This window comes from Panthera onca, chromosome D4 (assembly GCF_046562875.1).
Source record: "Panthera onca isolate mPanOnc1 chromosome D4, mPanOnc1 haplotype 2, whole genome shotgun sequence".
Taxonomy (NCBI): domain Eukaryota; kingdom Metazoa; phylum Chordata; class Mammalia; order Carnivora; family Felidae; genus Panthera; species Panthera onca.
Genome location: NC_138351.1, coordinates 46,404,484 through 46,419,148, shown reverse-complemented (window position 1 = coordinate 46,419,148; position 14,665 = coordinate 46,404,484). Strand labels below are relative to the sequence as shown.

Below are 14,665 nucleotides of genomic sequence, written 5' to 3'. Positions count from 1 at the left end.
CCATTTGGGATGAGCACTGGGTGTTGTATGGAAACCAATTTGACAATAAATTTCATATTAAAAATATAAATAAATAAATAAGCAAACATTAAAAAAATCAAATTTAGGTCCATACTTAAGCATCAATGGCATTAAATTTTAACTTTTAAAAATTTTTAGTAATTCTTAACCCTGCATTGGATAAATAGAGTAAACTTTATATTTCCTTTTTTATGATTTTTTATGTATAAAGTACAGTTAAATATACAGTACATAATTACACATAATGTGTATCTGTGTTATTAAATTTTCTTAGAAGGTTCAATTAGATAAATATGTACAAAAACTCTGGAGGCAGGAGGTAATGATGAAAAAAAAAAATGGTTGTGGAACCCATGCTCTAAACCCAAGTAGAAGGTGCATAAAGGAAAGCAAAAACAGAAGTAGAAAGTAAGGACAACGTTCAGAAAGTGAAAACTGCTATGTTCCCTACTTAAGCCACGCGCACAAGGGAAGATGTTCAGAGAACCTAGAGCCACGGGTCACAGAGTCGCCCACCCCAGCCAGGCCGACAGCATCTGCAAGATCCCCGATGGCGCTGCCCTCTTCCTTCTTGGTGGCCCTGGTGGCGCTGGGCTGCAACTCCGTCTGCTCTCTGGGCTGTGACCTGCCTCAGACCCACGGCCTGCTGAACAGGAGGGCCTTGACGCTCCTGGGACAAATGAGGAGACTCCCTGCCAGCTCCTGCCAGAAGGACAGAAATGACTTCGCCTTCCCCCAGGACGTGTTTGGTGGAGACCAGTCTCACAAGGCCCAAGCCCTCTCTGTGGTGCACGTGACGAACCAGAAGATCTTCCACTTCTTCTGCACAGAGGCGTCCTCGTCTGCTGCTTGGAACACCACCCTCCTGGAGGAATTCTGCACGGGACTTGATCGGCAGCTGACCCGCCTGGAAGCCTGTGTCATGCAGGAGGTGGGGGAGGGAGAGGCTCCCCTCACCAACGAGGACTCCATCCTGAGGAACTACTTCCAAAGACTCTCCCTCTACCTGCAAGAGAAGAAATACAGCCCTTGTGCCTGGGAGATCGTCAGAGCAGAAATCATGAGATCCTTGTATTCGTCAACAGCCTTGCAGAAAAGGTTAAGGAGCGAGAAATGAGACCTGTTCAACATGGAAATGATTCTCACTGACTAATCATACCACACTTTCCACCTGTTCTGCCATGTCAAGGACTCGTTTCTGCTGTAGTCGTGACATGAAACGAAATAACTTGTCAAATGTTTTAGGAGTAATAAGCGACATCATGTCACCTCTACGAGCACAAGCCACTTACCGATGACCGTGCTAATATCCTTTTATCTATTTAAGTATTTATTTATTTATTTATTTATTCATTTAAATATTTATGAGATTTAAATTTTTTCAAGTAATATGATGTGCACCCTTATGTTTTGGTAACATAATAAAATGTATTCTTTATATTTAATCAGTGTATCATTTTTTTATTTCATTTACTGTAGGAAGTGTTTATAAAGAGTAACATCAGGTCTCATGGTGCAACTTGATGGAAAACCGGATGAGAGGATTCATTTACCCATCAGATTCTATTAAAATCAGAGGTAACAACTGTCTTCCTCTAAGACAAGTTGTTCGTTGCCCTTACGACATGGGATATAACAAATACAGTTCTTGCTGTCTTTACTTTTGATTTTTGTAGGGATAGAAACCTAAAAGCCATCATCATACTTAATATTATAATGAAGCAGGGAGAGAAGTGAATTCTCTCAACTGATGGTAGAATGAAGAATGTCAGGAAATAAAAATAAAAGCTGTCAGTCTCCTCTACATTGACTGATACACATGGAAGTGCCAATGCCCATTGTCAGTGGATAGGCGAGCTTAGATTTTTTTAAAAATGCCATAGGACAGGTCGATACATGGCAACAGGAAGCCAGAAACAGAGGTGGTCATGCGGGACAACAGTGTAGTGTGACCAAAAGACTTACACTTGATTCTAAGGCACAGCAGGGGAGAGAAGAACCACGAAGGATACACAGGTATACTGACCATTCAGTAGAAGGATAACAAGAGAGGATGCTGAGTGTATTTAAGGAAATACACGTGCTTAGAAGAATGTCAGTGGATTCATGGAAGATGTGCGTCTAACTGCCTGCTACGACAGAAAAATGGATACCATCGTGAACTTCATGAGAGTTCGTTTGATGGAATTACTAAGCAGGAAACCACACTGGAATTCCTGAAAGCCTCAATAAGAGAAGTTAGCGCCTCTGAAGTGAAAAAGAATACAGCGTGCGGTCTGGAAAATAACGTGGGGCAGTTTTTCTGTGCATCGTTCTGCCTTTTATGCCATATATCTATTTCTCACTGATTTCATGGAATTGATGTGCTGGCAAATCATAATTATGTGTCTAGTATTATATTTATTTTGAACCACAGCTCATTTAATTAGTTACGATTTTTATGCTGTCTTCATTATTATTACTTTGTACATCAGCAAGCTGCTCATCTTTAAGAACCGACTGGGCGGGAATAGATAATTAATTCAATCCTTCACCAAAATATCTATTACCACTGAGAAAATAATACTTCCTAGAATTACTGGTTTTATTAATTAAGTTACTTCACTGATCATTATGACACTGGCTTGCTGCGGCAGCCTTATAGCACGTTTCACTTTCTAGGGGAGTTTGACACGATAAGAAATCTTTCACGTTACTCACGGGTAATTTCTGCTAATTTTTTTTTAAAATTTTTTAACGTTTATTTAGTTTTGAGACAGAGAGAGAGAGAGAGCATGAACGGGGGAGGGGCAGAGAGAGAGGGAGACACAGAATCGGAAGCAGGCTCCAGGCTCTGAGCCATCAGCCCAGAGCCCAACGCGGGGCTCGAACTCACGGATCGCGAGATCGTGACCTTAGCTGAAGTCAGACGCTTAACCGACTGAGCCACCCAGGCGCCCCCCCTTTTTTTTTTTTTTTAATTTTTTTAACGTTTATTTAGTTTTGAGACAGAGAGAGACAGAGCATGAACGGGGGAGGGGCAGAGAGAGAGGGAGACACAGAATCGGAAGCAGGTCTGCTAATTTTTTGAATATCACCATCTTTGGTGGGTCCCCAAATAACACAATTATTACATAAAGACTGACAGTCTTTTGGGGCACCTGAGTGCTCAATTAAGTGTCCAACTTTTGTTTTCAGCTGAAGTCATGATCTCAAGACTCCTTAGATGGGCCAGGTGTCGGGCTCCAGGCTGACAGCAGAGAGCCTGCTTGAGATTCTCTCTCTTCTCTCTGCCCCTCCCCCACCCGTGCTCATATTCTCTCTCTCTCAAAATTAATAAGTAAACTTAAAAAAAAAAAGACTAGCAGACTTTCTTCACATGAGAGTGCAAAGCTGGGTTAGGCATCGTCTTCATACTTAAGGCAATAAAAAATTGTTTAAAATCAGCTGTAACCGCAACATGAATAATGGAAATCCATGGAGCAAATGTGAGTTGTGTATAATTCAGGAACAAAAACAGAGCTAAGAATTATAACAGAATATTGTGAATACTAACTAAAGTCATGCACTTGAATGGCACCAAGCAACGCATCTTCCATAGAGTAACGACCAAAAGTATGGTTCATATTTTCTTATTTTTCTTCAGACGGCTCTATATGAGAATAGTGTTTGTCTCTTTCAACAAAATTCTAGGCAACTGTGTGTCCTACCTTTCACTAACTGACCTTCAAAGGAGGCAGCATAAGAAAACAGCATTTTGTGGTGAATTCTGGAGAAGGCTGACTGAGTCACTCCTTATTTCAAACAAGTGTCTTATTTATATTCAATTAGGAAATAGTGGCTTGTATTAATATCTGAGAGTTGAGAATAAGTATCTAGATGGATGTACAGGGGCACCTTGGTGGCTCAGTCAGTTGAGCATCTGACTTTGGCTCTGGTCATGATCTCGCAGTTCGTGAGTTCGAGCCCCACATCCAGCTCTGTGCTGACAGCTCAGAGCCTGGAGCCTGCTTCGGATTCTCTGGAGCTTGTTTCAGATTCTGTGTCTCCCTCTCTCTCTCTGCCCCTTCCCTACTCGTGCTCTGTCTCTCTCTCAGAAATTAAAAAAAAAAAATTAAAAAAAACTTAGATGGAAGTACAGAAAAACATGATGTTTCTTTAATATTGTGGCACCTGCACCTCTCCCCTCAGCATTCCAGGACACATTCCCCTGTCCTAATCGTTTCTAGTTTCCTCCCTGTCCCAGAAGGAAGTCCCCACACACCCTGTCACTCACTCCCTTCAACTGTCAGCCTATTCACACAGCAGCTTTCTGGTCTGTTGTGGTCTCAGCTTAAACGTTTCCCTGAAGAGCAGCATGTCACAAGTAGAAACTAAAAATCAAATGAAATCTCTAAGTTTTGCAGAAACATCTTCAAGAAAGGCTTTTTATTTACTACCGTCAAATGTGATGTATTAGCACTTGCGGGGAAAAAGACAGAAAGGAGGATCCGGTTGAAGGGTGGGCTACCGAAGCTCCTCTCAGAGAAGACCACCCCCTGGTGGCCACGTGCAGCAAGGGCAGAGACCAAGACTGGAGGGCTGGCTTGGGATCCCTGCAGAAATCCCGCCACTTCTTGAGGATGTCCCCTCAAGCTGCAAAAAGCTACCAGCTGGCAACAACAGATTCTAACGCTGTCTATGACAAGGACTAAGTATTGCCCTGAAACTCTCTATAGCCATATTCAGTTTCAATCCCAGAGGTATTAAGTGCTAAATACTGGAAAGTGTTGGAGAACCGAGTCTCAGGGTGGGAGGCACGGGCGGGCGAAGGGAGTGATCACCATCCGCCAGCTCTCTCCTTTGAGCCTCAGGCCAAAGCAGCTATTTTCCTGATTTGGGGGAATTCAGTGTGGCCTTCACTCTTCCCTCTGCCAGAGCTCCCGGCCCCCAGTTTGCTGCACCGATTGTGTTAACCAGCCCTTTGCTTTTTTGCCAGCAGAGAAGTCACTTCCCTTTTTTCATTTTCATGACATTCAGACCTATATTTTCTTTTGCCCAACACAATTGTTGTGTTTTGCTTTCTAGGAGAGTTGAAATGAGAAACAAAAAAACAAAAACCTGATATCTTGGAAATATAGAGAAAAATGGTGCAGCCCCTCATTCTTTTACTTGCCTTTGTATTAACCTGCGGATGATATAAAACATGATGCAGGAAGAGCAAGACAGACTATGTCCAGTAAACCACTGCGTAAAAACTAAGTCATTAAAATTCTTTTTGTTGCTGTTTTTTAAATTTAAAATGAAATAACACAAGTAAGTAAAGGAGAGAAGGCTGTTTCTCCCCGACATAATAGCCGGGGCCTCACCCCCTGCATTCTGACCCTCAGACAGATGAACAGACTAAGAAGCCAAAGAGAAATACCCAGACTGAATGAACAATGGAGAGTTGCTAGTTTCTGTGCTGGAAGCTTCCACTGAGAGGCATCATCAGTGAGTCCCCCGAGCCCAGCTCAGAAATGTTGAGTCTAACTAGTGCTCAATAGTTGAAGTAAAAGATTGAACAATAAAAGCTGTGGTGGCAAAATGACAAGTATTTGCTTACTGAAGGTGAAATGATTACAGTTGGGCTATTCCCCTACTTTTGTCTCAAAAGTTGAGACAAATTTTGCCCTAAGCATCTGAGGGCTATTGACACTTTGATACCTGCTCAGGAGAGGAGGAGGTCAGCCCTGAGAGCTAGGGTCCCTCACAAAAACACTCCAGGGACAAGGCCAAGGATCTAGGGGCAATAGCTGTTTTGCTAACAAAGAAACCAGCCCCTCCACAGTAGGGGAATTCTAATGTCCTCAGGAAAAGGTGAGCCTGCCCTCGGGGAGTGAGTCCAGGAGAGGTTGGGTTGAGGACACTCAGTCACTCCAGAGGAACATGTTAGTAGAGGTGATAACAACCTTGCGCGTGAGGGTTTGCTGAGAAAATAAAATGATCTGGGATTAGAATCTTCACAGCTACATGTCCCAGACCGGAACCGGGCTTCCTGCTGGGGACACTGGCACAGCCTGAGGAGCACTGTAGACGGGTTACGAAATGGCAGAAGGATAGTGTCTGTATTATTAGTCTTGACCCTGAGGCCCCAGTGAAGCATAACTGCATGGACCTGCATCAATTATTTCTAGAATGAAGAGAAACATCCAAGAAACTCATTCACTTATCACCACAAGTCTCTAATGTGAATACAACAGTAGTTAAAACCCAGTCCTGGTTCTAAAGAGCTTATTTACCGTACATCGTCTGGTCAGAACCTAGCAAGATACAAAAACCCACAGGAATGAAGGAGTCTGTCTCTGTATGAAGTAAAGAGGGTAAAAACCTAGTCCACGATCAAGGCCAAAGTTTCTTTCTAACACAAAGAGCAATGTTCATATATGAAAACATATATGTGAGCAGGTGTGTGTATGAGTACCTACATGCCTACATCACTCCAGTCTTTAGGACAAAGATGTTTCTACTTTGATAAGTGTCCATTGGGATGGACATATCGGAAGTTTATTGGGAAATAAAGCTTCCATTGCCAACGTAGTATTTTAGATTGATGACATCTTCTTACACAATAAGGAGAATGCATAAATGAAAACAAAAAAAGGAAGTAGAAGTGGAGAGGATGTTCAGAAAATGAAATTGTCCGCGTTCCCTATTTAAGAGCCATGCTTCGAGGCCGTGCTCAGAGAACCTCGGCCCCGAGGTCCCCCAGCCGCCCAGCTCAGCCCGGCCAGCAGCCCCCTCGGCTTCCCCATGGCTCTCCTGCGCCCTCTGCTGACCGCCCTGGCGCTGCTCACCTGCCGCCCTGGAGGCTCTCTGGGCTGTGCCCTGCCTGGGAGCCACGCGCAGGTTAGCAGGGACAACTTGGTGCTCCTGGGCCAGATGCGGAGACTGTCCCCTTTCTTGTGCCTGCGGGCCAGAAAAGACTTCCGCTTCCCCCGGGAGATGCTGGAGGGCGGCCAGCTCCGGGAGGCCCAGGCCGCCGCCGCCGCCGTCCTGCGGGAGCTGCTCCAGCAGACGTTCAACCTGTTGCACACGGAGCGCTCCTCGGCGGCCTGGAGCCCCGCGCCGCTGCACGGACTCCGCTCTGGCCTCCACCGGCAGCTGGAAGCCCTGGACGCCTGCCTGGTGCAGGCCACGGGCGAGGGAGAGCGCGCCCCGGGGATGCACGGCCCTGCCCTGGCCATCAAGAGGTACTTCCAGGACATCCGCGTCTACCTGGAGGACCAGGGATACAGTGACTGCGCCTGGGAAGTTGTCAGGCTGGAAATCATGAGAGCCTTGTCCTCCTCGGCGACCTTGCAAGACAGCTTGGCCATCAAGGATGGAGACCTGGGGTCACCTTGAAGTGATTCTCAATGACTCACGTGCCACATCACCCTGCACTATGCCTGCTCACTTCAAGAGACTCTCACTGCAGCCTTCATTACAGAATTTATTGACTTTAATTCCACAAATATTTTGTGAGTAGTATTAAGCAAGAATATGTAAAAAAAAAAAAAATCCGGCTTCAGGATTATCAGTCCTTAAGAGATGATTGCCCTGATGTTATTTATTTATTGTTTATTATTTATTTATTTATTTATTTATTCATTCACTCTTTTGACTAATTTATATTTATATTTCCATATAAAGGTTTTTGTCTTTACATTGTGTTAAAATGTATAAAACGTATTCACCTTTTCATTTTATTAAATATGCATTTTGTCTTAATAAATTCTTATCAAAGACAACTTGTTGAGTCTCTTTATTCTTAAAACCTAAGTCCAGGGTGCCGGGTGATTCAGTCAGTTGGGTGCCCAACTTTCACTTGGGTCGTGATCTCACAGTTCATGAGTTTGAGCCCAGAGTCGGGTTACTGATAAAGGCCCTACTCACTTTTCCACCTTCCCCCGCTTGATGAGAGAGCATCGCTCTCCCTCATCCCAAGCCTCACCATGGTGCCCTTCCCCCGGGTGCAAAACCTCTGTGACCCCAAACAGAGGGACAGTTCCAGAAGGCTTAGCTTTGGACAGATTTCCTTGGCGCACAGCAGAGAAGGCTCTAGTAAGATGCTTATACTTTATCAGTGACCTCTCCTCTCTCCTGACAGTATTTTCCTTTCCACATATAAAAAGTGAGCATCAGATGTGCCTCATTTTCATCTTCTTCATCCCAGCCCTACAACCACCTGTAGGTATTTTTTTTTTATTTTTTTTTCAACGTTTTTAATTTATTTTTGGGACAGAGAGAGACAGAGCACGAACGGGGGAGGGGCAGAGAGAGAGGGAGACACAGAATCTGAAACAGGCTCCAGGCTCGGAGCCATCAGCCCAGAGCCTGACGCGGGGCTCGAACTCACGGACCGCGAGATCGTGACCTGGCTGAAGTCGGACGCTTAACCGACTGGGCCACCCAGGCGCCCCCACCTGTAGGTATTATCTTGCTTCTGTCATTCTGTTCATACCCAGACTATTTGAAGTTCTCTGTGGTGTCTGTTCCCAGTTCGCGGTCAGGTCGTCCTGCCCTCACTGTAACGTGGCTTCAGCCTCCCTGTTCTCCTGAAACTGCTCGGCCCAGGTTTACACTAAACCACATCTTACTGAGGTCAGAGATTGCTGTCAGCCAGCCCTGGCTGCCATTTCCAAACATCTGAGCCCTTTGGCCACGCCTCCACTTTCAAGTCTGACCTCCATGTGGCTTCTGTGTCTCTACTGTCTTCTGCTTTTCTGCTCCTGCCCCGCTCTTTCCTTTGTTGACTATTTTCTCTCATCTTGGGGCAATCTGGGTGTTCCTCAAAATTCTATGCTGGGTGCCACACCCCTTCCTCTCTGCACATACAGACCCAACCTCCCAAATAGTTCTGAGTGTCATCTCTGAGATATGACTTCCAGGTGTGTGTCTTTGCCCAGAATCGTATCACGAGCATTAGTCATCATCTCCAAACTCTTATTTCTGTCTGCGCTCCTACAATATCTCCACTGATCATGTTCAGAATCGACCATCTTGCATTTATTTGGCGAACTCCTACAGATCCTTGGATGCCAGCTTGGCAGATGCTTTTTGTAGAGTTTGTGCCCCTTTCATGCTCCTTTGTGCTCCCAGCGTCCTGTCCTTTCCCTGTCCTGGCCACAGAATGACATTACTTGAAAGCTCAATGACCCAGAATCACCAGACTGGAAGCTCTGTGACAGCAGGCAGTGTGTCTACTATTTCGTTGTATCGGGCACCCACCGCAGCGCCCACGGATAGAAGATGTATTCACTACTTCGTTGTTGAAAGTGAAATTCCAAGATTCTGTAATATCTTTCACTTTGGTGTCTAGTTCATGCAATCGCTGAAATGGAATCAACAATCATCAGACATGATTTCTCCAAGAAACTTTTAAGTCCAGTGGACCAGCTCCAGCTGCTCCAATCTGTCAGAGTGTCTGCTGCATCTCCTTCGTTGTTCTAGAAAGGACTCCTACATAATTACTTATCCCTTCAGGTTGGGGGAAGAGGAGAGACTACAAGGCAGTAGAAAACCCCATTTTTTAAAGAAATCTGTGGCGTCAGCACATAAATGACACCAGATTGTCATTTCTTCCTTTAAAAAATGGTGACAATATTAGTAGTGGTCACACAGGAAATTATAAGGATTAAAGGAAATAAAGTTTGCAAATTTTAGACTGAATCATAGTAGATGAGAGTCCACCTGACCGCAGTAAATGGTCGCTGCCTGCAGGGCTAGTAGGACATCCAATACCGGGTAGAGTCCACACTCAGCCAAACCAGCTCAAGCTTTCAGTGCAGCTCCCTTAACACCCTCAGGGGTGTGCATGGGGAGCTCCTCCCCCCACCGAGAACACTCCAGGAGAGGGCAGTGTCTGCAGGACTGGGAAGGAGCAGAGCCCAAGTTTCCCCTCTGGGGTCAGTACCTGGAACACAAAGGAGATCTCACAGCGCAAGGAAAGTCTTTGCAGGGAACCAGCATCTTGAAAGTTGTCTGCCAGAAATGGCCGTTCTATGAATAGTATAAGAGTGGTCAGAGCTCCTTCCCTCAGGCTCACTCATATTCAGACATTCTGGTGATATATTTTTTTAATTTTTTAAATTTTAATTTTTAATAATTACATCCAAATTAGTAAGCATATGGTGCAACAATGATTTCAGGAGTAGATTCCTTAGTGCCCCTTACCCATTTAGCCCATCCCCCCTCCCACAACCCCCCCAGTAACCCTCAGTTTGTTCCCATATTTATGGGTCTCTTCTGTTTTGTCCCCTCCCGATTTTTGTCTTTCTCTGACTCACTAATTTCACTTAGCATAATAGCCTCCAGTTCCAACCACGTAGTTGCAAATGGCAAGATTTCATTCTTTTTCAATGCCGAGTAATACTCCATTGTATGTATGTGTATATATATATATATATATATATATATATATATATATACACATCACATCATCACATCTTCTCTATCCATTCATCCATCAATGGACATTTGGGCTCTTTCCATACTTTGGCTATTGTTGATAGTGCTGCTATAAACATGGGGGTGCATGTGCCCTTTCAAAACAGTATACCTGTATCCCTTGCATAAATCCCTAGTCGTGCAATTGCTGGGTCGTAGGGTAGTTCTATTTTTAGTTTTTTGACAAACCTCCATACTGTTTTCCAGAGTGGCTGCACCAGCTTGCATTCCCACCAACAATGCAAAAGAGATCCTCTTTCTCTGCATCCTCGCCAACATCTGTCGTTGCCTGGGTTGTTAATGTTAGCCATTCTGACGGGTGTGAGGTGGTATCTCATTGTGGTTTTGATTTGTATTTCCCTGATGATGAGTGACGTTGAGCATTTTCTCATGTGTTCGTTGGCCATCTGGATGTCTTCCTTGGAGAAGTGTCTATTCAAGTCTTTTGCCCATTTCTTCACTGGATTATTTGTTTTTTGGGCATTGAGTTTGATAAGTTCTTTATAGATTTTGGATACTAACCCTTTATCTGTTATTTGCAAATATCTTCTCCCATTCTGTCAGTTGCCTTTTAGTTTTGCTGTTTCCTTCGCTGTGCACTAGCTTTTATTTTGATGAGGTCCCAGTAATTCATTTTTGCTTTTGTTTCCCTTGCCTCCAGAGACGTGTTGAGTAAGAAGTTGCTGCGGCCAAGATTACAGAGGTTTTTGCCTGCTTTCTCCTCGAGGATTTTGATGGCTTCCTGTCTTACATTTAGGTCTTTCATCCATTTTGAGTTTATTTTTGTGTATGGTGTAAGAAAGTGGTCCAGGTTCATTCTTCTGCATGTTGCTGTCCAGTTTTCCCAGCACCACTTGCTAAGAGACTGTCTTTATATCATTGGGTATTCTTTCCTTCTTTGTCAAAGATTAGTTGTCCATACGTTTGTGGATCCATTTCTGTTCCACTGATCCCAGTGTCTGTTCTTGTGCCATACCATACTATCAGGATGATTACAGCTTTGTAGTATAGCTTGAAGTCTGGGATTGTGATGCCTCCTGCTTTGGTTTTCTTTTTCAAGATCGCTTTGGCTATTCAGGGTCTTTTCTGGTTCCATACACATTTTAGGATTATTTGTTCTAGCTCTGTGAAGAATGCTGGTGTTACTTTGATAGGGATTGCATTGAATATGTAGATTGCTTTGGGTAGTATCGACATTTTAACAATATTTTAACAATATTTGTTCTTCCTATCCAGGAGCATGGAATCTTTACCCATTTTTTTGTGTCTTCTTCAATTTCTTTCATAAGCTTTCTATAGTTTTCAGTGTATAGATTTTTCACCTCTTTGGTTAGATTTATTCCTAGGTATTTTATGTGGTTTTTTTTTTGTGCAACTATAAATGGGATCAATTCCTTGATTTCTCTTTCAGTCACTTCATTGTTGGTATATAGGAATGCAACTGATTTCTGTGCATTGATTTTATATCCTGCAACTTTGCTGAATTCATGAATCAGTTCTAGCAGTTTTTTGGTGGAATCTTTGGGGTTTTCCATATAGGGTATCATGTCATCTGCGAAGAGTGAAAGTTTGACCTCCTCCAGGCCAATTCGGATGCCTTTGTGTTGTCTGATGGCTGAGGCTAAAACTTCCCAATACTGTGTTGAATAACAGTGGCAAGAGTGGACATCCCTGTCCTGTTCCTGACCTCAGGGGGAAAGCTCTCAGTTTTTCCCCATTGAGGACGATATTAGCATTGGGTCTTTCGTATATGGCTTTTATGATCTCGAGGTATGATCCTTCTACCCCTACTTTGTTGAGGGTTTTTATCAAGAAAGGATGCTTTATTTTGTCAAATGCTTTCTCTGCATCTATTGAGAGGATCATATGGTTCTTGTCCTTTCTTTTATTGAAGTGATGAATCACATTGATTGTTTTGCAGATATCGAACCAGCCCTGCATCTCAGGTATAAATCCCACTTGGTCATGGTGAATAATTTTTTAATGTATTGTTGGAGCCCGTTGGCTAATATCTTGTTGAGGATTTTTGCACCCATGTTCATCAGGGAAATTGGTCTATAGTTCTCCTTTTTAGTGGGTCTCTGTCTGGTTTTGGAATTAAGGTAATGCTGGCTTCATAGAAAGAGTTTGGAAGTTTTCCTTCCATTTCTATTTTTTGGAACAGTTTCAAGAGAATAGGTGTTAACTCTTCTTTAAATGTTTGTTAGAATTCCCCTGGAAAGCCATCTGGCCCTGGACTCTTTTTTTTTTTTTTGTCAGATTTTTGATTACTAATTCTATTTCTTTACTGGTTATGGGTCTGTTCAAATTTTCTATTTCTTCCTGTTTCAGTTTTGGTAGTGTATATGTTTCTAGGAATTTGTCCATTTCTTCCAGATTACCCATTTTATTGGCATACAATTGCTCATAATATTCTCTTACTATTGTTTTTATTTCTGCTGTGTTGGTTGTGATCTCTCCTCTTTCACTCTGGATTTTGTTTGTTTGGGTCCTTTCCTTTTTCTTTTTGATCAAACAGGCTAGTGGTTTGTCAATTTTGTTAATTCTTTCAAAGAACCAGCTTCTGGTTTCCTTGATCTGTTCTACTGGTTTTTTGGTTTCGATAGCATTGATTTCTGCTCTAATATTTATTATGTCCTGTCTTCTGCTGGTTTGGGGTTTTATTTGCTGTTCTTTTTCCAGCTCTTTAAGGTGTTAAGTTTAGGTTGTGAATCTGTGATCTCTCTTCCTTTTTTAGAAAGTCCTAGATTGCTATACACTTTCCTCTTATGACTGCCTTTGTTGCATCCCAGAGGTTTTGGGTTGTGGTGTTATCATTTTCTTTGGCTTCCATATACTTTTTAATTTCCTCTTTAACTGCTTGTTTAGCCCATTCATTCTTTAATAGTATGTTCTTTAGTCTCCAAGTATTTGTTACCTTTCCGAATTTTTTCTTGTGGTTGATTTCAAGTTTCATATGCATGGTATGATCTCGATCGTTTTGTATTTGTTGAGGGCTGATTTGTGTTCCAGTATGTGGTCTATTCTGAAGAATGTTCCATGTGCACTGGAGAAGAATGTATATTCCTCTGCTTTAGGATGAAATGTTCTGAATATATCTGTTAAGTTCATCTGGTCCAGTGTGTCATTTAAAGCCATTGTTTCCTTGTTGATTTTTTGATTAGATGATCTGTCCATTGCTGTGAGTGGGGTGTTGAAGTCTCCTACTATTATGGTATTACTATCAATGAGTTTCTTTATATTTGTGATTAATTGATTTATATATTTGGGTGCCACATTTGGTGCATAAATGTTTAAAATTGTTAGGTCTTCTTGATGGATAGACCCCTTGATTATGATATAATGCCCTTGTTCATCTCTTGATATAGTCTTTATTTTCTTTTTTTTTTTCTTTTTTTTTTTTTCTTTTATTTTTTAATATATGAAATTTACTGTCAAATTGGTTTCCATACAACACCCAGTGCTCATCCCAAAAGGTGCCCTCCTCAATACCCATCACCCACCCTGCCCTCCCTCCCACCCCCCATCAACCCTCAGTTTGTTCTCAGTTTTTAACAGTCTCTAATGCTTTGGCTCTCTCCCACTCTAACCTCTTTTTTTTTTTTTCCTTCCCCTCCCCCATGGGTTTCTGTTACGTTTCTCAGGATCCACATAAGAGTGAAACCATATGGTATCTGTATGGCTTATTTCACTTAGCATCACACTCTCCAGTTCCATCCACGTTGCTACAAAAGGCCATATTTCATTTTTTCTCATTGCCACGTAGTATTCCATTGTGTATATAAACCACAATTTCTTTATCCATTCATCAGTTGATGGACATTTAGGCTCTTTCCATAATTTGGCTATTGTTGAGAGTGCCGCTATAAACATTGGGGTACAGGTGCCCCTATGCATCAGTACTCCTGTATCCCTTGGATAAATTCCTAGCAGTGCTATTGCTGGGTCATAGGGTAGGTCTATTTTTAATTTTCTGAGGAACCTCCACACTGCTTTCCAGAGCGGCTGCACCAATTTGCATTCCCACCAACAGTGCAAGAGGGTTCCTGTTTCTCCACATCCTCTCCAGCATCTATAGTCTCCTGATTTGTTCATTTTGGCCACTCTGACTGGCGTGAGGTGGTATCTGAGTGTGGTTTTGATTTGTATTTCCCTGATAAGGAGCGACGTTGAACATCTTTTCATGTGCCTGTTGGCCATCCGGATGTCTTCTTTA

The 14,665-nt window shown here is 42.9% G+C and overlaps 2 protein-coding genes across 2 annotated transcripts; both read left to right on the top strand.

The window, feature by feature from the left end:
• The first annotated feature begins 494 nt into the window (after positions 1 to 494).
• Positions 495 to 1,225, top strand: LOC145713082 (interferon alpha-like). The gene has a single exon (XM_081791057.1). It carries the CDS (start codon positions 572 to 574, stop codon positions 1,136 to 1,138), a length of 567 nt encoding a protein of 188 aa, XP_081647183.1. The 5' UTR covers positions 495 to 571; the 3' UTR covers positions 1,139 to 1,225.
• Positions 1,226 to 6,769: 5,544 nt separating this feature from the next.
• Positions 6,770 to 7,406, top strand: LOC144614059 (interferon omega-1-like). Its single transcript, XM_078436160.2, has one exon. It carries the CDS (start codon positions 6,772 to 6,774, stop codon positions 7,363 to 7,365), a length of 594 nt encoding a protein of 197 aa, XP_078292286.1. The 5' UTR covers positions 6,770 to 6,771; the 3' UTR covers positions 7,366 to 7,406.
• The last annotated feature ends 7,259 nt before the right edge of the window (positions 7,407 to 14,665 follow it).